Here is a 26916-nt window from a genome sequence, read left to right as displayed (position 1 = left end):
AAAAAAGAAAAGGCAATAAGACCCCTATTTTTTTTATTTTGATAATATTTTTCATTACAAAAAAAATTATCATTTTTATACATGTGATATATATATTAAATAAAAAAAATACAACAAAATTTAAAATAAAAAAATTCAATCTTTATTTCACTAGATATGTACCACAAGGCCTCATTGAACCATATAGATATATGTAATCCCTATATTATTGCAAACCCTATGTTTGGACATGCACACAATGGAAAGTGTTGGATTTAAGTTTTATGGGACTTGAGGAATTATTGCTTCATTAATGAAGTGAAAGATTAATTAATATATCCCATTAATGAATTAATTATTAGGGCAATTAGATGGACAGTAGGTCAGCTATGTTTATGAAGTAGGATTCACTTATTTTGTCACCCTTAATCCAAGCTTAATTATTAAAACCACAAAATTCAATAAATAACCCCCTAATTATTACACAAAAAATCAATAGAACGACTTCGAGAGTCGAAGTCAAGTCAATGCAAGAACTCGTTTTTGTTGTAGTTCAGAAGTCGAATAAAATTGTATCAAAAGAACGATTTCAAATGACTCCATAATTTGAAAAATAGCTCAAAATAAGAGTTCAAGAATTGACTTTCTGAATAGAGAACTATATATTCAATCATACTAAACCACACTATATATAGTTATAAATTTGAAATTCCTAATTCTAAATAAATTAATATGTGCATAATCAACATTACTCCAAAAATTAGATTTAGCTAAAAACACATATGTGAATTTCTTAATTCTTGTTTCGGCAAAATATATTTCTAGCCCCATAAAATAAAGGTATAATTCTTTTTGGTAACACAATTATGGCAGATGATGCTTTTAGTCACATAAAACTCAAAATCACGTCTTTTTAGTCCCAAAAAGTGTGATTTTGGAACTTTTTAGCCCAAAACTATAATGCGCACGACTTTTTTGGATTAAAACTACGTGATTATAAGTTTTTTGTAGGACTAAAAGCGACATTTGCCATAATTGTGGTTAAAAAAACATTTAACCTTCTTGTTGAAATTAATAAATTATGAGTTTTTCAATTTTAAGCAAACTAAAATATCTAGCAAGTGACTCTTGGAGCTTCTCTCAACCATACAATTTTTAATACTTGAATAAGTTCCATAATGACATTTTATAATAATATAGTGATCATAATAAATAAATAAATGAACATTTTGGGATTTCTCTAAGTTAAAAAGTCACTTTGTAAGGTCTTCATTGAATTAGGAACTCCCACAATCCACTTCAATTCATAAAGAGAGATTCCAAACTAAAGATGGGGTTTGTGTTGTAGTGGACAACATTTAAGCAATTAATACTTATTACATTTAATGCTTCCTCCACCTTCCAATATTCTAATTTAATGGGAATTTGATTCATTTTTCAGTATTTATTCTTCACCATTTTAAAAAAAAATATAATTCGATTGACTTATTATTAATTTATTATAGGTTAAATTAAATATTTTTATGATCAAATTACCCACATGCACTTTCACGCGTTAATGCATGTGAGGATGTATATCTTTACTATCATAAGGGTAGTTTATTTGGAAAAAAATTATTTGACGTGTAATAAGTCAATTAAGGATAAATATCAATTTTCATTCAGGTTTTTTTGTTAATCTCAACAAATTTTGTGAATTTTGACTAATAGAGGGACTTACTTATTAAATAAAAGTAAATTTCAGAAATGCTAGATATAATTTTTTAAATTATAAAAAATTTACGTATAATTATATCAAATCTTAAATAAGAGGAGTGTAATTGCTCCTATAATTAATGTATACAAGATATTTTGGGAGAAAAAAATAATAATAAAGGAGAGTGTTGTAAAAGTGATGATGGTGGTGATAAATGTTGACATGTATGTATGTATCTATGTATCTATCCTCAATCCCAATCAAACAGCAGACAGAGAGACAGAGAGAGTGTCTGAGCAGTGAGTCCAGTCAGTGCAGGTGGCTCTGAAGTCAATGCTCCAATCTTCTTAATTCCCTCTTTTCCCCCACTCCACCCCAAATATTCCATTTACCACCCCCTACCCTCCTACCCCCACCCCCCACCTACCTTCTCTTCCTTTCAAATTTACATACACATACATACATATATATATATATATATAAATGTGAAATTTTGAATCATTACATTAAAATTATTACAATTATATTTACACCCCTAATTTGTAGTATATTTACACAAATCTCCTCTATTTTTATTTATTTATGTTTTACAGTTAGAAAAATTACTATTTTATGAAAAGGATTAATATTATTCTTTAGGAACACAAAATGAGGATAAAAACTCAGTCAGTGATTACCTAAGATGATGAGAAATTAACATATGGACTCTTTCTCTTATCCTTTTTGCAGTTTAACCCACTCCTTTTTTTTATAATAAAGAAAAGACCCCAATTTTCTGGTCAGCCAATCACTTCCCCCTCCAACCCCACTATGAACCAAAAACCAAACACCAACATGAGAGAGGAGAGGAGAGAGAGAATAAGTGTAGGTAGGGTAACTAAGGTATGAGAAATTTTAATTCCAATTTGGTTTAATTAAATATAAATCATTTATATAACAATTATAATATATTTGTCGTATGATTAGTATATAATTTTAAAAAACAAATTAATTATATAATAAATATAATATAATTATTTTATAATTAATTTAATTTAATTAAATTTGATTCGAATAAAAAATTTTCAAATATGGTATTGGGGTCTAGAGAGAGAAAGTGGTGGTGTGGGTGAAAGAGTTCAACTTGACAACAAAAACAAAACCCAAAACAAGCAATCCAAAAACCTTCTCTACTTCTTGTTCTTGTTATTCACTCATTCAATCTCTTCTTCTCCACCCAATTTTCCTCTCTCTCTCTCTCTCTCTCTGTTTGACGTGAAATTCACACTCATCGTTTACCATCAATTACAATGGAGATCAGTACCTCGCCGGAGAAAGACAACCCTTCTCCCACCACCTCTCCCCACAGCAATGCCAGCAGCACCACCACTGGGCCGCCGCTCAATCTGATCCCCACCCCACCCCTCACCCCCACCGTGCCCAGCCCCAAGCCCATCTCCAGATCTCACGAGCCCAGTCCTTACCCCACCACTTTTGTCCAAGCCGACACCTCCACCTTCAAACAGGTGGTGCAAATGCTCACCGGATCCTCCGACACCGCCAAACAAGCCTCCAAAACCGATCCAGCTCGCGGCGGCGGTGGCAGCAGCATACCGCCCATCAAAAGCACCGGGCAGAAGAAACAAGGGTTCAAACTCTACGAGCGGAGAAACAGCTTGAAAAACGGGCTCATGATCAACACCCTAATCCCGGGCTTTTCTCACTCCTCGGGCTTCTCGCCCCGCAATCCCGAGATCTTGTCGCCCAGCATTCTCGATTTCCCTTCGCTGGTTCTCAGCCCGGTTACTCCTCTGAATGAGGACAGCTTCAGAAAGCCCTCGACGGCGCCGTCACCGTCGCCTTCAACGGAGGAGGAAAAAGCGATTGCGGAGAAGAAGTTCTACTTCCATCCGTCTCCGAGGACAACGCCGAGGGGCGCTGAGCCGCAGCTCTTGCCGCTTTTTCCGACGACTTCGCCCCGAGTTTCCGGGTCGTCTTCTTGACGGCGAAGAGTTTCAACGCCGAGTAATCCATCGGAGTTAAGGGATTGAAGAGTAAAAGTAAAGGCATTGTACAATTGATTTTGAATTTTCTTTTTGCTTCTCTTCTTCATCTTCTTCCATCTTTACTCACAAACTAAAAATTCAAAAAAAAAAAAAAAACCTACTTCGTCTCATTGCTCTAATCTTTTATTTCTACTGTCATCGGAACACATTCCATGCATTTTACATATTCAAGATGTTTTTATATTTATTTAATTAAATGAATGAAAAGTTGATAATAAAAATCTTGAGCTAGTAGCACTAAAACTTATATACTAACATAAAGGAGTGACTTCCAAATATTTTTTATAATTTTTATAACTTATTAAACCAAAACTAAATAGTTTTAACACTCAGTTTAATAAATATTAAAAAAATATTTGTATTCTTTCTTATTAATATTTTTACTAATAAATTAAATTTTAAAATTTTTGGTATATTAAAATTATCTTAGTATAATATCAACTTGTTTATTTTTTAGTATAAAATAAAGAAAATGGTTATTTTTAATAAAATTACAAAAAATATTTTTTTTTCTCAATCTATTTTCTCCGTGACAAATAAGAGGAAGTATTTGAAATTTAATTACTACCCTTCCAATAATATCAAAAAATGTGAAAGTAAACTATTATTTTTTTCCTCCTCTTGTCTTTTCACTCCCCCCCCCCCTCTTTCTCTCTTTTCTTTTATTTGAACCAAACGAACCCTTAATTGTGAGTTTCCCTCGATGAACAGTATACTTGATCTTTAGAAATGTCTTTTGTTAATAGATCAGCTAAATCACTCGTGATCAACTGTCTTATGGTATTATGTATTCATCGAATATGTCTAAATTTACCATTATACATATTGCTTTGTCCCCTTCCTATAGTCGGTTGACTGTCAAAATGTATCATAATGGTAGGCACTGGTTTTGTCCAACATGGAATGTTCTCCAAGAAATTTTGAAGCTGCTCGATTTCTTCTCCAACTTTATCTAAGGCTATAAACTTAGATTTCACTGCAGAGCGAGCTATATAAGTTTATTTTGAGAACTTTCAAGATATTGCACCACTTCTAAAGGTGAATTCATAAGATCAGACATCTTATTGATCTTAATTCCTAATATTACATCAGCTAAACTCATGTTTTCGATGTCAAAATATTTTGTTAATACTTTTTTTATAGCCAAAATAAGGTCATTATTTCTTCCCACTATCGACATGTCATCTAAGTATAGACAGACTAGAGTCATTATGCCTTTAACATAACCACATTCATCACACTCGTTGATCCTGAATCTATTTGACAATATTATTTTTTCAAAATTTGTATGCCATTATTTAGGAGCTTACTGAAGCCTATACAAGGACGTGACAAGTACGTCATTCTTTTCTAGGCTAAGAATGGCAAACTCTTCAGGTTTTCATGCAGATCTCTTAATTTAACTCATTATTGAATGGCGATGACCTAACGTCAATTAGTAATTTTCCTCTAATGATTCCCAAAAAAACTTTGCAGTTTTAGTTGGGCTATATACGTTGTTTACACACATATCATTGAATATGTAATTTCTACATAGAAAATCCCCATTCTCCATGCATCCAAAGTAGCCCTTTTTGGGCATTATAAGTTTCCCCTTCAGAAAAACGGCGGCTCCCTCACTTTAAGAACCTTGCTAGGTTCAAACGTAGTGAGGTAGAACAACATCTTTTGATGACATATGTAAAGTTGTTGTTGGAGAATTTCTTGAGGCTCTTCCCTTGGGGCAGTAATTGGATGTACCACTAGAGATTGGACAACCACATAAATCGAAGTAATAACAACCGACCCAATAATCATAACACCCAACAATATATAATTATCTTAAACCTGTTGTGAAGAAATGAGGAATATGCGGGAAGTGTATAATATTTGAAAAAAGGTTATAATTTTTCATCCGAATGGACGCATCATATTACCCAAATGACGCATCCTTTCAACCAAAGTGTTTCGCCCAGTGGACACATTTCACACAGAGAACATACCTATTCGATTGATTAGACATGGCCAGATGATTACTTGAACTCCATCAACCATCATCCACGTGTCACAACCTTATTATACACCATACAATATAACCAATCACATGTTACCATTTAATTTGATCATAATAAATTTATTAATTAAATATAAATTAGAAAGAATTAGGAGGGATAGTGGAGCAAGAAGAAGAAGTGATTTGGAATAAAGTATGATGAAAATGGTAATCATGGAGTATCAAATTCATATTCTGTGCATATATCCCAGGTATAAGAGAATACATTATCACTAATTGACCTATCATCATCATCATCATCAACTGGTTTGAAATATCTTAGATTTATTTTTTAATTTTAATAATGTGTATTTAAAAGGATATATAATAGTTTCATGATTCTTTATAATATGAGAAATAATTAATATTATCGACAAACTAGTTCTTTATAGATAATATATATATTAGTCCAACATCACCACAAAATATTATAGGATCAATTGAAATTTTAAAAGAGTTGAGGGACTAATTTGCAAAAAAGTGTTGAATGGTAACGAACGCCTATGAACACTGATTTGGCCACAAATGGGACTTGTGCTTGGAAAAATTGGTGCTCTACACATCAATGTGTATGTCTCCACTTCTTTAATGTACTTATTGCTTCTAGATGTATATGTATATATATATAAAAACTATTTTACATTATTACTTTAGTTTATAAGGGCTTTTTGAAAAATTACAAAAATCATCCTGACAGTCTTTAAGATTCAAAATATCCCTATTGACTAGGTCAACCTTTAAAATAATTTCTTAAGGACAAAAATATTGTAGGGGTGTTTCTGTAATTAGTAAAAGTTAGAAGGAGTGTCAAGATAATATTTATAAAGATGAGTAATATGACCCCATACTTTTTTTATTATTTATACCAATTTTTAATTTATATGTAAATTATTATATTAAATTTTTATTATTTTTTTTTAATTGAATTTTGATATAAAATTGTAATTTTTAATAATTAAAATATTAAATTATTCAATTAATATATAAATTTATCCCTTAGTAAAATTGTTAAAATTAAAAGATTATTTATTCTCTATTTTTATTTATTACTAAATTTTACTAAAATTATTGCACACCCCCGCCATGCCCACCCTAACCCCCATTTTATTAAAATATCTTTTTAATAAATTAATTATTTTATTTTATTAATTTTAGTTAGATTTATATAAAATACATAAATTGTTTTTAGTTTTCATTTTAGTAAAACTCGGTTATAAATAAAAATAGAGGATAACTAATCTTTTAGTTTTAACAATTTCAAATAATTTATATAAGTGTGATAATTTTTTAATTTAAACTTATGATCTATTAATTATTTTATTTATATAATAATTGAATATTTTAATTATTAAATATGCATTTTATATAGAGATCCAATAAAAAAAAAGTTAATAAAATAATTTAAATTCAAATTTAAATTAAAAATTAGTAAATAATAAAATAATATATGGAGTATATTACCTAAATATTACTTTGGCACCTCTTCTATTTTCCTTTTTATAATTATATAAACACCCCTAAGGGCATTTTTGTCTTTGTAAATTTATTTTAAAGGTTAAACTACTTAACAGGGAGCATTTTTTAATTTTAAGGCTGCTAGGGGTGATTTTCGTAATTTTTCAAAAAATAGAGATAATTTATATAAAAAGACAATACATAAGGAGTGTAAATATAATTATTTTTTTATTTATATATAAATATTTATATATACGTATGAATAACACGAAAAGTATATTACACACCCGATCGGATGGAGGTCAATCCTATTCAAAAAATCAAAACTTAAAGCCGACTGGGCTGCCGCTACTTCCACAATCTGCTAAGATATAAATATTAGGGTAAATTATAAATTAGAATTCCTCTAATATTTGCTTTAATTACAAATATTTCTCGTTTGAAAAATTATAAATACCCCTTTAATATTATAAGTATCTTAATAAATACCCTCCTATGATGAGCCATCATAAAGGGATATTTATTATGATATTTGTAATTCTAGAGGAGTATTTATAATTTTTCGAACAACCACAAAATATTTGTAAATATAATAAATTTCAGGAGAGCCGGTTGTAATTTATTTTAAATATTAAAAGATTTATTTGTAACACAGTCTGAATCTTTAGATGAAGTGATGTTATTAGTCTTATATTTGAATTTCAATGTCACTCATTTATAGAAAAAAAAGTTATTATTAGTAATTTAAAACACTTTAATTTAGCTTTCCATTATTGTCATTCAAAATTGTTGGTAAATTCCAACCCACCAAATGTGAGTGATGGGACTCTAAATAATGGGTAAATTGCATAACAACATCCTGTGTTATAACAAAATTGTATAAATTGCATAATGAGTATTCGTCTATTTTTATAATAATTATTGATTGATTAATAATTTTTAATATTAATAATTAATATATTGATTGATTGAAAATGTAATTATAATTGATGCAACAAAAAAAAAAAAACAGTAAAACCCACTAGAAATTACAACTTGCAAAAGAAGGTAACATTTTATTTGATTGATACACATTCACTAGTTTACTCAGCCTCAAATCTCCGAAAATGAAGTTATTGTCCGAAAGCCATGATTGTCTGGAAGCGGTCCGTTCCCAGGCCGAATTGAAATTATCACTTCCAAACCTGTATTACGACCAAAGGCCGACGACAACTTCAAAAGTAAGGTCGAAGAAGTGAAAATTCTTAAAAGAGACGAGAAAAATCTTGTACAGAAATTTCAACTAGTGCATAAGATTGCTCCATGAAGAACTCTGGGTTTATAAATGCAAAAGTAGGCCAATAAGGTCGGGAGCAGGTGATAACGTTGAGGCCCCACAATCAAAATATTGTAGGTTTTAGTCCCATGAATATGAGTGTATGTCTACTTTAACAATAGTTTATTGTTTGAAAATATCAAATGTAACTGATTATCTTTAATATCTGAACCTACTGAATGACATAAATTAGGAAAAGATAACGAAAAATAGGAATGAAAGCTGGGAGTTTACCTGCTGCTTTTGCAGCTGTAGCTTCTTGATATACGTCGGTGACGAATAAAATCTCTGATGGATTATCTACTCCCAGAGATTCCGTTATTTCGATGTAGCTTTTTGTTTCTTTCTTGTTCCTTGAGGCAACAGAGAGAAATGTTAGCCTAGTTGCATGATATCCAATACGTTCAGGGATGAAGTTTTTAACTACTTGAATTGAGAGCTTTTTCCGTTCGAGCATAGAAAACTACCCGACTGTAGTATCAAAAAATCCACTCAAGTACTTCCTGAGGTCGCCGTAATTTGTGTTGCCAAACAAGAGCCGTTGCGCCAATCTGCTGCCGCTGGAATATATGTAAACCTAAGAGAGGGAAACATGAAATGAATGAGTAATAAATCCAAGGAACAAGAATAATTTCATTTTCTTGCTCTTCGCGGGTTTAATCAGAGTAAAGGTTTATTAGTACAAAAATGCACGGAGCAAAAAGTTGAGAGAGAGAATAACCTTAATTCCGAGAGAATGCCACTTTTCCAGAGCTTCAGGAACATCATCGAATATGACCGTCTCTAACTCGTTACTCTGAAATCCAGTTCGCCAGATATGACCCTGGATTGGAGACGGTCACATGTTAGCGAGGTCAAACATTATTCTTTCGGACAAGAAGTCTGAAAGAAAAAAGTTTGCTTTACTTGTAACTGTTTCAGGGAAGTTATTTTCCTGTCAGCTTTAATCATTGCCTCCACGTTAGCGACCACAGCTGGGATTATATCCTCTTTCACTCCGTCGGTGGGTATGGGAACGGCATCAGGAACCCCATTTTCTAGATCTTCTTCTACCTGATTGAGCAAATGTTTACAACGCAATGGTTGAAACCAACAAGAACTGTTTGAAAGCCGCATGTCTTTCACATATGTAGGAGCAGAAAAAGGAACTTTCAATTATTTAGGGAATCCGAAGCACAATGATAACTCACTAGTGCTTTCCAGAAAGTACTGGGATTTGTACAGTAAAGAGAGATCAACAGATAAAATTTCCGACATTTAACGTGTTAATTGACAATATAAGGTTGAAAAACAGTTATGTGTCAGGAAAATATCAGTCTTCAGCTTGTTTAAAAAAAACAAGCTTTGGCATATAATCTAAAAAGCTTTCTTAGATGATTTGCTTACTTGAGCACGCAGTAGCTTAATATCGTCCTGAGTTTCGGCGGTATCATAAGTCAGTTCCAAATGCTTTCCCACACTATCACGAGCATATGGAAAGAGAACATCCGTTACAAATGATATGGGAGTTGTAGTTCCTTCAATGTCTAGAACAATGCAACGCTGCAGTAGATCGATTTATTGTACTTAAAATGCATAATACAGCTGAACCCAAGTAACTGCAGCACAACATAGAATGATTCTGGACTTACTCTTGATGGTTCAGTGCCATTATTTGGAGAACGGGTCCCTGCCTTTGCTGAGACTTTAGCATTTCTGTTACTGCCTAGAACTGCATTGGGACTACGAATGGGGCCGTGAGATGGGGTCGACCAGTTCAGGCCTAGTTGATAGAGTTTAATGGCGGCATCAGAGAGATAGTGGTAGCATTCAGCCTGGAAGACTACATTCCAAGTCAAAACGCAAAAAAAGCATGCGAAACAAAAATCTGTGCTATTTGAAATAATCATTCAGAAGAGGCAGATTGCATACAGAGATATTTGATACAAAAAGATAAGATCACAAAAAAGAAGTAAGGTATAAGTTTGCAGCACAACGCGTGTAGCTTTCGTCACGTATATTATTAGAATCTCTTATAATCACTCACCGATGCTTTTGCACTAATCCATGAATCGCCCCATATGTATGTTCCATGGTTCTTCACATATGTATTTAAAGAATAAGCCAAATACAATTCTGAGATCTTCCTTGAGGAACAAAGGGTAAAAATAGTGCTTGTCCTATATCCTGATTTAAAACCTGTAACCAAAACCCATTCTTCTGTATATGCCACAGTTCAAACTCCAGTCGAGATCCTCATTTAAATAATTCAGTAAATAATTACTAAAGAGCAGAAGTGAAAAGGTCGACTGAGCACGTCAATTTCCTATTTCAAGAGCTAACAAACCTGAGTATTAGCTGATGCAAATCATTCACCTTCATACTCTAACCAAAACATCCAAAATTAATTCTTATCGAGACGCAGAGGGTGTCCTCCTAACCTGATGCATGATCAAGAATTCTTCAATTCTAAAATTCAAAATTCATACAAAAAATCGACTTAACATCCAATTCTTCTACATTCCTTTCTCCTGAGAGCCATCTTATCATTGCCATTTGCCAAACAAAAGACAAAAGGAACAAATAGACTTATATGCACAATCAATACACTAAAACTTCAGCCCATTGAGCTGATCATCGATCCTAAAACCTAAAATGCAGAAGCAATCAACTAAACAACCATGAATAAAGATAAAATTATACACCTCCAAGAACAAGGGCCAATAATCAGAACATTTGGGAGGCTTATTAGGGCAGGACTTTGGCAATGGTTCAGACAACACAAACCCATCAGGAGACAACACATACATATCCTCCTCCATCATCTTTTCCTTCTGTACGCCTACAGTACACCCCAACAACCATCATTCCTTCACAACAACCCCATAAAAGCAAAAACTCACTGAAAATCAGCCATAAAAATCAAATCTTGACACAGAAAAAACATCAAACACATGTATAAATCACACATAACGACATTGTACCTGAGGGGGACATGACAATGGGTTGATGGGGTTTGGGAGTGGAATCATCATGCACTTTAATGGTGATGCTGCCACCAGCGCCGGATTCCCAGCCCAGGTGGTAAAATTGGCGACAAAACTCTGGAATCAGTGCCTTAGTTTCTTTCACTCTGCTGCCATCCAAATATGCCTGTGTCTTCACAGCTCCATTAATGGTGAATGGAGCTGCTGAAGCTGCAGCCATGGTTGTATGTATATATGTGTAGATATATATGTGTGTGTGTGTTTGTGTGGAAAGATGCCACTGCTCGCTGATGTTCTTGTTTCAGGTTTGTCTTTCGATCCATCTTATCGGATAGGAAACAGAAGAGGATAAAAATGATTTTATTCGAATTAAAATGATTTTCTTAAGATGTTTTTACAATTGAGATAAAAATAAAATTGTTATATTTTTGTTTAAGGTGTAAAAATGGGTAATAAAAACGAAATATAATGTTTAGAATTAATATAATATGTACTTTTGGAACATTATAAAATATAGGACTAAATACACTTTGCCCTCTAAACTATTTTTAATATAATATTTATCTAAACTATTATTGATATAATATTTACTTCTCTAAATTAAATGGTCCTGAAATTTTTATGAGTCAAATTTCTTTTAACAACGAGATCCTGAAATGATGATACTGATACTTTATCGACATCTAAAAAGGGGAAAGCTCAATAGAGCAATATATACCCAAAATAATAACTCAAGACGTTTATAACTTCAATGAGTGTACTTCTAATTTTGCAGAAAATATAAAAAGTTAGTATAATTAAATCTAATTTTAAAAAGGGTGGATGTAATATACAAACAATCAATCCCTTCTTGTGTGGATGAATTAAATTTTTTGTTTGAAATTTTATCATATGTCTTATATTGTATTTAATATATATAATTCACATATAAGCTAAAAAATAATGTAACTTTTATACATATAATATTCATATTTCTTAAATAACATAAAAGATACAATAGAATTTATAATACAAAAAAAAGTAATGCACATATACATATTCCAAACATGGAATGAAATTTTATGTCAATTGTGATTTTGTAAAATTGTAAAAATTATCCAAAATACTATTTTTTTTTGTTACTATTTCTTGCCAAACATGCAATAAAGAGTGATAAATTACTTTATTTTAAAAAATATAGAAAGGTAAGTTATATTTTAAAAAATATAAAGAGGTAAATAATAAGAGGATAATTTGCTCGTTTGCAATTTTAGGAAGGGATGCTTGCACTTTTTTCACACATAAGTATATAAACAGAAAGAAAGCAAATACCCCAAGCAACTATAAACCCATTCCCATTCCTCATCCCACCATTATCCGAATACTGAACTGCGGTCTTCTTCTCCTACCGCAGCGCGGCGCTGCGCTCAAATTCGCTTCCGTTCCGTCGTTGAGAGCCGCCGAAAATGACTCGGGGAACAGATAAGCTGGCCAGGAGCATAAAAAAGTTCGTGGACTTGCACTACAAGCTCTTCACGCGCCGCTATGGGCAGCAACTGATGGACATCCTCGAGTTCCCCGTGAAGGTCGTGCTTTCGCCCTTCACTCTCCCCTTCGACATTGCTGGCTCTGCCCCGCGTGGATTTGGCGTCCCCGAGTTCATCTCCAAGCTTTCTTACTCCGCCGTTTTCGTATGCTACACCCCTATTCTCTTTCGTACAGTTTTGTGCCTGTTGTCTAGCTGTTTGTGGAAATGACTGTGTTTTTAGGGGGAAAAGGTTGGGTATCTTAGGGTGATTTTTAATTTTTCAAAGTGGGGTATTGCCAAAAATGGTTGACTGTAGAAGATCAGTTGGAGACACAGTTCTTCTATTCTCTACAGTCCATATGTACTAGACTTTCTGCGGGAAAGCAATAGGGCTTATTGCTCGGTTCTAACTTCTTGTGTTGTTGATTTCCCGTTTGTTTCTTGGACGGTTAAATTGCAGTGAAATATTTCAGTTCTGCCATTGCTTGGATATTGCTAAAAATAATAATCTGCATCGAAAAAATATTTCTGTGTTAATTCACGTTACTAATGATCCTAACTAAGTGCCTTACAATTTCATGTGTTTAGCATTGCATTTGGCACTGAACGCATACTGGCAGCTGCTTCTGCAATTTAGTCAGAATCTCCTCTTCCAACTTGTAACTATGGAACCACAGGGGTGGCAGAGATACTTGGGCCGTTTTTATACATCAGCAGTGGCAAATTTGTTTGTCTGAATTGATACAGTGTGATATATTTTAGACTTTTTAGTGAGCTGTGAGAAAAGACAGAGCTGCCACTTTTCATCAGTTTTAGTTGAACAACTTAGCATTTTGTTCCTTTGGGTGGGGGAATGCTGTTGATAGATTTTTCTTATCACTCTTATGGATTAATCGAATGCTATTCATTCATCCGGTTGATTTCAGGCCATTGCTACTCTTGGGACTTATGACATTGCATTCGAACTGGGAAAGAAGGTTTTGTGTCAGAGGTGATTTAGCTCACTGTATAATTCTGCTGGCTTTAAGGTTTTCGCTCTGTCTTATACTAATTATATAACATAACGGGTTTAATTTCAACAAGCTAAAGCATTCCTTTTTTTTTTTTTTTGTGTGTGTGTGTAATTAAAGCATTCGTTAATATAGCATGGTGGATATTAGGATTTGCTTGACAGCGGTGATTAGCAACTTTTTTTCCACTTCTATCTATTGGTGTTGTACAATGAACTTTGTGATTAGGTAAATGCTTTGGTTGCAGAAGACTGGTGGGGAGCCCATTAAATTGCACTGATGCCCGATCTCATGCTTTTGATGCATCTTGATATACATAACAGCCAAAACTGATGGTGATGCTCGATTGGATTTGGAACTAGATAGTTTTGTCTCAATGAGCTGAAGTTGAACTAATGAAGCCAATTGATGAATAAGAATATTTAGAACTTTGTGATAAACTTCTCTCCCCTAACCTGAACCTCTACCTGATTTCACTCGCTTGTTGTTAAAACATAGTTTTGCAACATCATCCAACTATAAGTGAAAAATGAGGCCCTCTTCCATTATTTCACTGATGCTTTATTTGGTTTATATAGAATGAAGAGGAAAGGTAGGGGTAGGGGAGCTTGCTTTATTTATTGGAAGGGGAGAGTATTTTTCATGTTTTATTCGCTCACGCTCTTCTTGTTTTCTTTTATCTACTTGTGCATGTTGAATTTGATGGTTTTTATGTCTTTTGACCCATACCCTCCCTATTATCCCAACTTTGAAGAGCAAAATTTCGCTTGTTGATTTCTTGCCCGTTCAGTTTTACTTCTACGCCTATTATCATCTCTAACCCAACAAGTGGATCTAGTTTTGTACTTCGACTTATGCTTTTCTTACTCTTACACTCTTTGATCTTCACCTCGACCTCAGACTGAGTTTAATACTTATTGTTCAGAAAAAGCATAGCGTTGCTTCTAGAAACTCAACATTCCATACCCATGCGAGCAAACCTTCGCAAATCATGTCACCATTCTCTATGTGGTGCTGACTGGAAGTATTTTATTTTTCAAGGTTTTGAAAGGAAACCAATAATAGTTATTAACTGTACATCTTCCACTGTCTCATTTAAATATAGCATGTCTTATAGCTAATTACGTAAGTTGATAATAACAATCAATCTTTGAAATGCAGGAATTGTAGGACCTGCACTGGATGGCAGGCCATGCAATGTACCATGTGCAGAGGCTCAGGAAAAGTGCAATATCAAGTGAAAAATTATGCTTTGAGAAGGTGGGCGAAAACTATTGCATTTTTAGAAGGGGAAAAATGATGGATTATAAGATTCCTTACCAGTTTGGTTGGGTAGTGGACGCTTGATTTTCTATAGTTTTTATTGGAAGTGTCAGTTTTTTCTAATGCATGGATGTCTGTAAACTGTAACACACATTTGCTTCTTATCTTCTCTCTTGGCTCTCATATAATGGTGTCATGATGAATTCTTAGATTTTAACTGATACCAAGTCAAGCAATGTAATATTTCGACCAGCTATATTGATGCAAACTCAAAGGTCTAGTTTCCTATCTGTCTATGGTGGCTGTCTCCATGCTCCGCCTTAATTATTGTTCTTATGTTTCTGTTTATCAGTGAATTCCTACATGTCACTTTGTTAGCCTGATACTTTATATCTGGTATGTTATTGATACTCTTGTAGTGGAGAGAAGGCAACAGCTGAAAATATTGCTGATGCAATTGCTGAAAACCGAGCTGAGTTGGTTCACCTTCCTTCAAGTGTTGATCTTCATCTGCCATTGCCATATAAAGAATGTCCAAGTTGTGATGGATCAGTAAGAACTACATATATTTTGCAACCAATTAACCCAGAATTTTCTTATTGTAGCTGTTGGGGTAGTTAGCTTCACTATCTAATCCTAAACATGCAGTTCTATAGAGTTATGTCCTTGAATGCAGTGGGACTATGCTTTGCTAAGTTTAGTTTTAATTGAAGAGGTTCTTTTCATGGTAGTTTAGGTTCTTATATTCTGTTTGCTACTATGTTTTAAGATCAGAAGGTTTTTACTTGCCATCTTGTCTCACGAATTGCAACAATTGTAGTAGGTGTTCACTTCTTTGTAGACCTTAGTGTCAAAGGTTTGGAAGGTTTTCATCTTTGAGCTCTGATCATTCTTGGGTCACTTATTGCTTTACAGGGGGTGATGAAATGTCCAGAATGCAAAGGAAAATTTCCACTTAGAATATCTGCAGATGATGTAAGATCTGGTGCTTTCATATTCTCATTTAAAGATTTATTTTCTTAATATGTGGTGGTTTTTAGGTCCTAATGTTCAGAAATATTTGAATCTAATGAGTGAAAAGAAGTCTATGATGAATTTCTTGCACATAAAAAATAGCTGTTATGCACCATCTCATGCTTATGTTCATTGGAGTTTACGTTCTGAATTGCATGCTCATGCCATAGCTGATATATCTCATACTTAAGTTTATTGGTTAAAACTTTTTTGTTCTTTTGTCCCGATTTCTCAGATAATGGAACCTCCATGGAAAGCCTGTGACATCTTGCGTAAGATGGACTATCCTTATGAGGTTAGTGCTATTTAATTCTCCATTACTTCTTTACAGTTTAAATATAATTTTTTAGTTTGTTTTATTTGTTGCTGGCTTTTCTCTCAGTTGGGTCATAAAAAATGAGATTTATTGTGTTTATAGATAAAAGTTGAAATTCGTCCATCGGTGCAGGTGCCTTGATATGCTTATGAAGCATATTGAAAAGGATTTTTGATAAATAGCCTCTAAGTGAAAATTCCAGTTACATTGTTGGGGATTCTTTCATTCCGACACTTATTTCTTTGGTTCATGTTTTTCCTTGTGTTAAATTGCTTCTGATGTGAAGTAGCTGATTCTAGTTCAACTTATTCATGTTTGCCGTAATTGTCTTCTAGTAAAGGGTCTAATATAAATGTATTTCATTCTTTTTTTCAATTTTTGGTGTATTGATCGGTGTCAGAGTTTTGTTCTTAGAAGGTACATTGTATTACCATGGTTTCTGCTGGCTAGTTTTCAATAATTAACCATGCTGTCTATGAAGCATGATAGTTTTTAGTGCTGATACTTTTTAGTATGTTATTTCCACTTTATTCTGGAGGAGTCCTTATATAGATTGGTAGAACAGAATGCGAAGAGAAATAGGAAAGGATTGGGTCCTGGGGAGGTGGTTATGCATCAAAGTGCTCACTCTCCATCCCCTGCCCTGGGCCCGACACCCTTGGAGGCAGATTCCTATCCACGATGTTGCACTCTTAAGATTAAGATAATAACCGTATTTCAATACAGATTTAGCTTGGATACAACGTATTTCCAGCAGGGTTACTGATTTTGTTTACTTTTGCAGCATATAGTTCACAGTATGAAGGATCCCAGCATTGCTGCATTTTGGTTGATAACCTTGCCTCAGATCGTGGGAGGCATGGATTACGACGATGATGTCAAGCAGAAAATTTGGTGGCAATACAAGGTCCAGTTCTAATGTTTCTAGTGTCATGGTTGACAAACTTAAGCCATTATCTGACAATCTGAACTATGATCTGAAAGTAAAAATTCACATTAATTTGAGTTCTGCATTGGCCTAAAACTAAAATAGCAGAGAAGTGTATATCTTAGGAAGTGAAAGAGGAGAGCACAGAGTATGTGTTGCATTACCCAATTTTTTTCCTTTGTTCTGGTCACTAGCTATTTTTAGATCAATATTCTCTGAAAGTTTGAGCATGAGATTAATTGCTGAAGCCTCTCTAAAATTCTGGAATAACTATGGTTGATATATGGGTCCTCTCTCGATTCATCTCCTAATCCTAGTTGATATAATTTAAGCAGCCTTTGTGGGTGGAGAGTCTCTTTTCCAGGAAACCAATACTCTGTTTTTCCTATGTCCCCTTTTCTTCTTGATACAAGTAGAAATATCAGTCTCATCCTATATGTGTCTTTATCTTGTCATCAATTGCATTATTACACTTTGGTGGAAATTGTAATTATAAGAAAAGATTCAGCTTACTGTGCTTCCTTGCCCATGTATCAGAATTTTGTTGCTTTTGCCTAAAAGATACACCTAAACCACTGGCATCGTCATATGCGGTTTTTGAGTGTTGTGTTAACTTTCTAAAGTTGGGAGCCCTTTCTCTGTGAAACATTGGCATTCTTCCTTTTCTTGCTCTCTGTATACCATGCTCTCATATGCTTTTGTGATTTTTGTAATCTTGTGACACATTGTTAGGAATCTATGCGGTATGATCAACTCCGGAATGAAGTTGCCAAACGAGAACCAGGGTGGGAGTATTTGCAAGAGGTAGGATAATTTTCTCAGCAAGATTTCTTCATTGAAAGAGTACCTAGTTGTACCCAGCAATCAGAATCTATGAATAATTATGGGGCTCAATTCAATATTATGGGGGGGATGAAGGAACTTTCTTTGTAACCCTAATCTGCAACCTGGTTTCCTTTGTCAAGAAAATATCTAGTTCAGCTAATGCTGGGACAAGGACATTAACGAAAATATGCAGATCTTTTATCTGAAGTTGGATTTCTCTGGAAGAACCCTCTAGTTATTGCAGTGGGATTGACAAAGTATCATCATAATCTCATCCTCATTTCATTTATGATTCTTTCTCCATCATCCCAACGGTCTCTTGCTTTTCTCTCTTGTTTCTGACAATTTGATGTCCGAATTTCAAATGTTACAACGTTTTTATTAACATCATTAGGTAAAGATCATCTTCTAGATGTTAAAAGAATTGGTATACTCTCTCTCTTGTTCTAGAGGATACATACTTTACAGTTTGATTTGATCACTAGATGCATCTCTGCCAGTCTGCATGGAAACATGAAATTGCAGAAATGTGCAACATTATGATGGTAGCTCTTCTTTATCTAGATTACCCTAGGGTGAGTTGTCTGTGAGTCCGTAATGACATTTCACTTTGAGTGCACCGTTTGGAATGTACTTCTAGCAGACGCCCCTGAGTCCTCAACAATGTTGGGGGGTTGGTTGACATGTCATTTACAGTGCTAACAGTATTACATTGTCAGGCTTTAATCTCCATAGATCCCAGCCGTGCTAAGGATGATCCTGTAGTTGTGAAAAACGTTCCATTCTACAAGGCCAAGAAAGCTCTGGAGGCAGAAGTCATGAAGCTTAATCCTCCCCCACGGCCTCATGATTGGGGGGTATGTTTATTTTTTTCTCGAGTTTTGTCGCTGCTTCTAGTTCCATTTATTACTGTGTAGAGTAGATACTTGGAAATTGAAACTGGCTTCAACAGCATAGTACTAGACAGAAATTTACTGGTGTTATAGTTGTACCATGAGTTTTTCTCCTCGTTATTTTTCCAAGTTTTTCATAGCAAATCACTTGTTTTGTTGGCTTAATTTGCATCTGTTCTTGTGGTGTCCTATAGAAGTATATGCCCCTGCAGGCCCATGTCATAACCACCATCCCTTGCATTCTTATTTTATTTAAATTCAAACATTTGGGTTATTACACCATTGAATATAGGACCTACATCTTATTCTTGGTCTTCATGGTTTTTGTAATTATTAAAGATAGAAGGAAAGTGGTAAAGTTGGCAATTCTGAAGGGGTCCTAGTGTAATTAACCATTTATTACTATCTTAAGAAGATTTTTTTTAATAGTTAATACTGCCACTTCTGACCTTTTACGGTCTTTTTTCCAAGTCAAATGATAAAATTTAAGCATTTTGCAGGACTTGGACCTTCCACTGAATGCATCTTCTTGGTCCGAGGAAGACCTTAAAGATCCAAAGAAGCTATATGAGATGACTATTCTTCTTAATGCACAAAGAGAAATTGCTGATAAAATATTGGACACACAGTGGGAAACAAAGTGGCGTGAAGAGAAGGTGAGTAAATTTCTGAAGTGTTTTAATGCCTCGTAGTATGGATATTTCTTGATGATATTCAACATTATAACTCATGTAGTCTGAATATCAATTTCATGTACATATTATTTCATGCAAGAACCGCTTTGTTGATCTGTCATCTCTGAGAATGATGATGTAAGAATTCTGCTTCATTTTTACATTCCGTACCATTCCAACAAATGAAGGTTTCTGCACATGGCCATATAGTAAATTTGGAAATTATAACAGATATGGTTTCTTGTACTTAGATTCTTTCCAAGCTCTAAAAAAGAGAGGAGAGAGGAAAGAGTCATATCTCTGCGTGGGAGGATTTGACTAGTTGGCAATGCTGCTACTATTGTAGTATTTGTGCTCCATGTCCCAAGTAATGGCTCTTATTTATTAGGTACCCATTATAATTCAATTTTGAGGGACTAAGCCTCGTGAATGACAGTTAATATAGCAAGCTGTATGAAGAACCACTGAATTAATCCACTCATCTCTTGTTACCATGCATAACTTGGACGCTTATTGTAGCCAGGCAATACCACAATGGTGAGAGGATGAGAAACAAGTTTTTTCAATTTTTTTTTTTTTTTTCTCTGTATGATATTTCTAATATATTGCTTGGTTAGCCTACTTTATCAAAAACTTGCTTCAAGGGTGTGAACATTATGGCCGATGACCGCCCCTAAACTCAATTTTCAGCTGAATGAGATGCTGAAAGAGAAAGTAGAGCCCTACTTGCAAAACATTGACAACGGCGTCCTTCCTCAGCCTATAGTACTGCAGTCCCAGAACCATGACCAAAAGGTTTGTCTCAGTTGTTTTTGCAGTTGCCCATCTTACTATTTTGTCCGACTGAAACTTTCCTTGGTACACTTACGAATTATCTTCATAGCAAAATTGATTCTAGTCTCTAGCTTTGAACAGATTTGTCATGTTTGATGAACGTGGTAGAACACTTGGTCTCAAACTCATACACCATGTTGTCTTATTTGCTGCAGAAAAATCAGGGCAGGCGGCGATGGTGGCTGTTTTAATGGTCTTGAGCTGCACGTTTTTATGTATGATTTTCCCCTCATTGTGCTATATAATATAAGCAGTTTCTTTGTTTTCGTGGACGGATTTAAGATGGGTTGCTAGTTTGCTACTCGTGCCCAATTTTGTCATTTAATCTATGTGTTGTGTTTAAGTTTCTTGTGCAATGTATATCAATTTTTGGGTGAAAGTATGAAGGTTGAGGTGAGCATTGATACCCCCTTGGCGGGCTGAGTGAGGGCCAGGCTTTGGAATTAAGGGGTTGTTTACTTAGAGGGGAGGGGAGGGGATAAAGACACGATAGATTAGAAATGGAGACGATATTATTTCAGTCGGTTCTATTTTTACATGTATTCATAAAATTAGAGACTAATATCGTTTCATTTTTACTTTCTACATACCATTACTATTTGTGACAATTTTTTTCAATTTATTTGGTTGCTCTTATACCATTTCCCTTCATTCAGGTGCAGCCAATTGTTTTTGACACACCATTCTATTTTTCTCTCTATCTCCACAAAACATTAAAAATTAATTTAAAAACGAAACCAAATATATTGTTGGCTTTTAAGTTTTAGGGATATTTATATTTATACTCTCTAACTTATGATTTATTTATTTAAATTACTCATGTCCTTTAAAAAGTTACACGTACACCTATCAAACACAATATCATTTACATAAATCATTTTTATTTTTGAAAAACTACACATATGTCATAACGACATCAATATGTTTATACAAAATAATCCATACTTTTTTATTATTATGAGTAAGTTTTATAATTATACAAGAAATATAGATAATTTATGTAAATATAACACATATCCTAAGTTTTAATTTGAAGAAAACTACAATCCTTGGGAAGGGGGAAAAATTGGAGATTTGGGTTTTCGTATGTGTAGGAAGAATGGTGCTAATACTTTTAAAATTTGAGTGGGATGAGTGAGGTGAATCGTGTTTCTATATTTAAATTTCAATGGGATGAGTGAGGTGAATCGTGTTCTATATTTAAATTTCAATGGGATGAGTGAGGTGAATCGTGTTTCTATATTTAAGTTTCAGTGGGATGAGTGAGTGTTGCATAAACTTATGATGAAATGTGAGACAGGAATAATTATATTAATTTACTCTGTTTATCCCAACAACTTATGATGAAATGTGTATGATTTAATTTTTTTATTATTTAAATAAATGAAAATAAAATAAATAATTGATAACATGAATTAAGTTTATATGAGTAGAAATAATTCACAGAACTAATCAATAAAGAAATCTTCATAAAAACAATTAAGGGCTTTTTAGTCAATTCATATGTTAACGAGCAAAATAGCTATTATTCTAAAATTTTATATCTTAATAAATAGTATAAATACAAGTCGCCTTCAAATAAATATTAGTTTTCGAGTTTAAAGTTCGATACATTATAAACAAATAAATTAAATAAATAGTAAAAAAGAAATAATTATAACATTCTTTATTAAGTCATTCTTGAATGACTAAACAACCCCATAGCTCATACATATATTATTAGCACACCCCATCAATACAGTATGAATTTCTCTATTTAAATCTTATTTCTTTTTAAGTGTAAGCAATTAGCTATTATTTTTTTAAGTAAATTGATTATAAATTATCAATATCAAATATTTATATCTCATATTACATATAGCTGTAACAATTTATATACTAATTATTAATATTAGATAACCAAATCTAATCAACAACTATTATTAAAATAAAAAGATATCTACTATTAAAATAGAATAACATCCCATATGTTGGTGGAGTATAAACCCAAGACCTATAGTCTTGATTCCAGAACATACCTTTTCAGCCCAGGTTATATATTTATATCATAGATCATAAGAGTATAAATGCAATTATCCCGATAAAATTATTAAAAAAATTATTTGAGCTTGATGTGTTAAATATAAAAATCAAATGTGAATACATAAGATATGAAATTGGATTTAATTAATTAAGCTCAACATTGAAAGAGTAAGAGTTAAAAAAAAATGATGGTTGCCGACATTGAAAGAGTAAGAGTTTAAACCATTTGATGAGTTCATTAATGCCTTCCCTATCTATTTCATCTATAAATTGCTTTCATACTCATTCACTACCTTTACAAATTTGATTGTGAATAATTAGTTGGTCAAATTTTATAAATGTTCATCTTGTTAGTTTTTAATTTATTTTAGAGCTATTGAAGTTCTAAAAATAACTGTTGTTGCAGTAGACGTAGTCTACAATCGATAACTAAGCTTCGCATTTCTGTTTGTCGTGGGTTTAAAAGACGCTTTTTGTAAAAGTAGTACCCAAATTCAAGAAACGAATCTCGGACGTAGGGATGTCAATTAGATTCTCACTTAGGAAAACTCGCTCTTAGTGAATTGGGTTTGGGTCTAAAAACGGGTGTTGGGGGCGGGTCTCGAGTCCTCCCATAAAAAATTAATTTAATATGTATATATCTTTAAAATCTTATACGTAATTTAACTAATATATGTAGCCTTCCCAAATCCCACCCTCAAATTGACTAATTTAACAAATTTTAAATTCATGGAATGCATTCTGAAATTCATATTATAATTATATATATATATATATATATAAGATTTCAGTTCAATGTACATAGATTTTTTTAATAGAAATTTCTAAAATATTAATTTTATCACTTCTTTTTTTTGAGTAAATATTTTATCAGTTCTTAATTCATATAAAACTAGAGCATCAAAATAAAAACATTTGATAGTCTTGAGATGGGGAGGGAGGAAACTTTTTTCCTCTTTTTTGTAAAAATAAAAATAATAATTAACATCAATATTTTAATATAATTTTGAATAAAAAAATATATTATTTGAATTAATACATTAATATAATAATATAAAATATAAATTTACACATTTGATAAAATTCAAATTTATTTATAAAATTTCAACCTTAATCATCAAACTAATACAAATTTAAGCTAAAACACTAATTAGTAAGGGAGGGAAGAGGGGGCATGGCAATTGGCATACATATCTATCAATCTACATCTGAAAAGAAGGTTCCACGGATAAACAAATAAACTGTGAGGGACACGTAGCAGTGCACCCTTTAATCCTGACCACCCATCATCATCAAATTCATAATCCTGACCACACATCATCATCAAATTTATAAAGTAGCTTTTTCATCATTACAACTTTTTGCCACAACACCATTCCCAATTATTTTTCTATTATTCCCACTTTTTTCTTTCCCTTTTATCAAACAAAAAAAATAGGGGAATCAACTAATAAATCATAAAAGAAAAGGGAGTCAATTATTTTTTATTTTTCTTCCAAATTTTATTTTTTTTCTTATAAATTATTATTATCGTTATATATGGAGAAAGACGAGAAATTTGTGCAATATATAAGTTTAAAGTCCTCTCATCGATCATTTTTAAAAAAAAACTTGTGTAATTTCGACCAAACTGAACGATATCTCATAAAAAAATCAAGATAAGAAAGTGAACAGCGTGTCTTTTTTTTTTATATATATAAATAAATAAGTCCATATTGTACTAATTTATAGCGTATTAAAAGTTGCAAATTATAAAAATAAAAAATAAAAAGAAAGTTGTACTAGAGTGCAAATATATACAATAAAACTCAAAATCCACATATTCAATCAAATTATATTTAGTAATATATTTTTTTCCCAAAAAAGAGTTTGTAGTGACCATTCACAAATTGACTACTTAGATGAATGGTTGGAAAACATTAAATTAGAACAACATTAATAATTGGACTCCACGTTTTATCAGATTAATGGAGAAGAGGTCGGCCAATATGTCCTCTTCACCACCCCTTCCTTTCTCACTCTTTTTCCAATACTAAGACTTGGAATAATTAAATCATATTTCTACATCTATAATTAAAATAAACTTTATGTATGTCCCAATTACGACGAGCTTTTTTAAGATTTAACATAATTATAAATATAAATATTTTTTTATTATTTGAAAAATAATAAGTAATCCTTAATGTCTGATGAAATTATGTAATCCTTGGATGGAGATTCAGAATTGTCAACTTTTTTCAAAAAAAAATGAAACGAGATGGATTGAGGAATTTGTTTTCTTGCAAGCCAAACATTTGTGAAAATAGCACGCAATTTCCATGCCTTAGGTGTTCTTGCTCATGTTTATTTGTGATTTGGATTGATTACCTTTCTAGTATTTTTTTTTTTTGATGAAAATTTTAAATTCAACGAACAAGTTTCTTCAACTTAGCTCGTCAATTATATATACATCTTATAAAAGAAAATATATAAAAAAGAGAAAATGATATAATAATTTATTTTTTTATGAGTCATTTTGTAGTATAAAAACACATAATTAAGATGTTTTTTCTATCTTATAATGGTCATTTTCCAATATTCGAATCAGAGTTGAATTTAAGATGATTTCAGAATTTTTAATTACCATTTAAGCGAAATTTCATTTATTTATTTTTTTTATTCTCTATAAAAAAGAAAAAAATAATATTATTTTTACAATCCAAAGTGATCACTAGTATTTATTTACCTAATATGAGTAGCATTGGTAACGAAAAATATTAAAAAATGAAGTATAAAATTGATGTAGGCAAACATCTCCCGTCCATTGCAGACGACGAAGGATCTGAGCCGCTTATAAGCCCCATCAACTCTGACCATAGTGAATGAAACTGTGAAATCAATACGAAGTTAAAGTGGAGAAGTTCTCGTCCAATGAGACACCGGTCGAATAAATTAGTAAAAGATATTAATTTTCTCATCTGTCGAAATAAATATATACCACCTTAAATATTTGGCTTTTTTGAAAAAATATAATTGCAAATGTGTCCCGAGGGAATCGTTTATTTCCAATTGTTGACGATTTATTGCATTTAGACAAGAGATTCATGGCTTATAAATGGAGCATTTATTTTTACATCAATGTTTCATTAAAGATCCATAAAATATCCTTCTTACTTTCTTTTTTAAACCATTCTGACCTCAACGTAAAAGGAGACGGGGAAAATGAAAAAACTAATTAATATATATATATATATATATGATATGGGTAAATTATATTTTTATCAGAAAAAGATAATTTTATCCCAAAAAGACCACAAAATTACAAGTTTACCAGTAGGATCAACGCATTTTTTACTAGGTCGGGCCGCAACCCGAGACACGTGGGGGACGCACATTGGGCCAACCAGACCCCCAAGTTTTCTTTATAAATATCCCAGTCAGTGCATTAATGGTATGTTGTTTTCACCACTTTTATGTTCAGGTCGCTTCAACTCTCCCTAAGTTTTCTTTATAAATATCCCAGTCAGTGCATTAATGGTATGTTGTTTTCACCACTTTTATGTTCAGGTCGCTTCAACTCTCCCTAAGTGACCTATTTTCACGACCTCAGAACCAAACACTGAATTAAGCATCGAACGATTTTAGCGGGGGCCATCGCAAAAAACCTAACAATCTGCTTCTTTTCTCATGGCTCAATCACTAGTTTGAGAGAGATAAAGATCTCGAACCACTTGGAAGACCAACTCGCCCGACCAAAGAGGTCGCGTGAATTTCGATCCAAATCAATATATATATGTGTGTGTGTGTGCGTGTTTGTGTATGGACATTAAATTCAAATATTTTTTTTAAAAAAATTAAATTAGTTATACATATTTTAATGTATACTTTCGACCAACTTCTACAGCTTAATATGAGAATTATAAATATTATACTATTTATCAAAATTATAAACATTTTGATTTTAACGTTTATTTTCAAATAATTTTAATTTTTACTACCTAATTTATAATTTTCTATAAACTTATACCCACCACCGAGAAAAAATAAATAAAAATTATGAACAACAAATTGGGAGGAATTTACTGTAAATATTCACAACAAATATTTGAAAATTCAATTAAAAAGGGACAAGAGAAAAGTATATATATATATATGTATATATA

General features: G+C 32.7%; 3 protein-coding genes across 7 annotated transcripts; 2 read left to right on the top strand and 1 right to left on the bottom strand.

The window, feature by feature from the left end:
* Positions 2796-3990, top strand: LOC105176986 (VQ motif-containing protein 4-like). The gene has a single exon (XM_011099992.2). It carries the CDS (start codon positions 2965-2967, stop codon positions 3655-3657), a length of 693 nt encoding a protein of 230 aa, XP_011098294.1. The 5' UTR covers positions 2796-2964; the 3' UTR covers positions 3658-3990.
* LOC105176985 (probable bifunctional methylthioribulose-1-phosphate dehydratase/enolase-phosphatase E1) lies at positions 8210-11822 on the bottom strand. 3 transcript variants are annotated; one of them, XM_011099989.2, is made up of 9 exons: positions 11486-11822; positions 11207-11343; positions 10154-10336; positions 9909-10064; positions 9429-9575; positions 9244-9345; positions 8990-9099; positions 8757-8875; positions 8210-8391 (listed from the first exon to the last, which is right to left on the bottom strand). In XM_011099989.2, exons 1-9 carry the CDS (start codon positions 11706-11708, stop codon positions 8300-8302), a joined length of 1269 nt encoding a protein of 422 aa, XP_011098291.1. In that variant the 5' UTR covers positions 11709-11822; the 3' UTR covers positions 8210-8299. The 3 variants fall into 3 exon arrangements, with proteins under 3 accessions (XP_011098291.1, XP_011098292.1, XP_011098293.1); XM_011099990.1 differs by lacking the exon at positions 11207-11343 and having other exon boundaries at positions 10154-10344; XM_011099991.1 differs by lacking the exon at positions 11207-11343 and having other exon boundaries at positions 10154-10284.
* LOC105176983 lies at positions 12798-21131 on the top strand. 3 transcript variants are annotated; one of them, XR_849013.2, is made up of 12 exons: positions 12798-13158; positions 13922-13986; positions 15167-15265; positions 15688-15820; positions 16184-16243; positions 16518-16577; positions 17383-17505; positions 18259-18330; positions 19071-19208; positions 19745-19900; positions 20307-20455; positions 20609-20713. XR_849013.2 is itself a non-coding variant. In XM_011099988.2 (12 exons), exons 1-12 carry the CDS (start codon positions 12934-12936, stop codon positions 20941-20943), a joined length of 1272 nt encoding a protein of 423 aa, XP_011098290.1. In that variant the 5' UTR covers positions 12799-12933; the 3' UTR covers positions 20944-21131. The 3 variants fall into 3 exon arrangements, 1 of the variants encoding a protein (XP_011098290.1); XR_849014.2 differs by having other exon boundaries at positions 20536-20638; XM_011099988.2 differs by lacking the exon at positions 20307-20455 and adding an exon at positions 20908-21131 and having other exon boundaries at positions 12799-13158.

This window comes from Sesamum indicum, linkage group LG14 (genome assembly GCF_000512975.1).
Source record: "Sesamum indicum cultivar Zhongzhi No. 13 linkage group LG14, S_indicum_v1.0, whole genome shotgun sequence".
In the NCBI taxonomy this organism is placed as follows: Eukaryota; Viridiplantae; Streptophyta; class Magnoliopsida; order Lamiales; family Pedaliaceae; genus Sesamum; species Sesamum indicum.
Note: the sequence above shows the minus strand (reverse complement) of the source record. Positions and strands in the feature narration are given on the sequence as shown.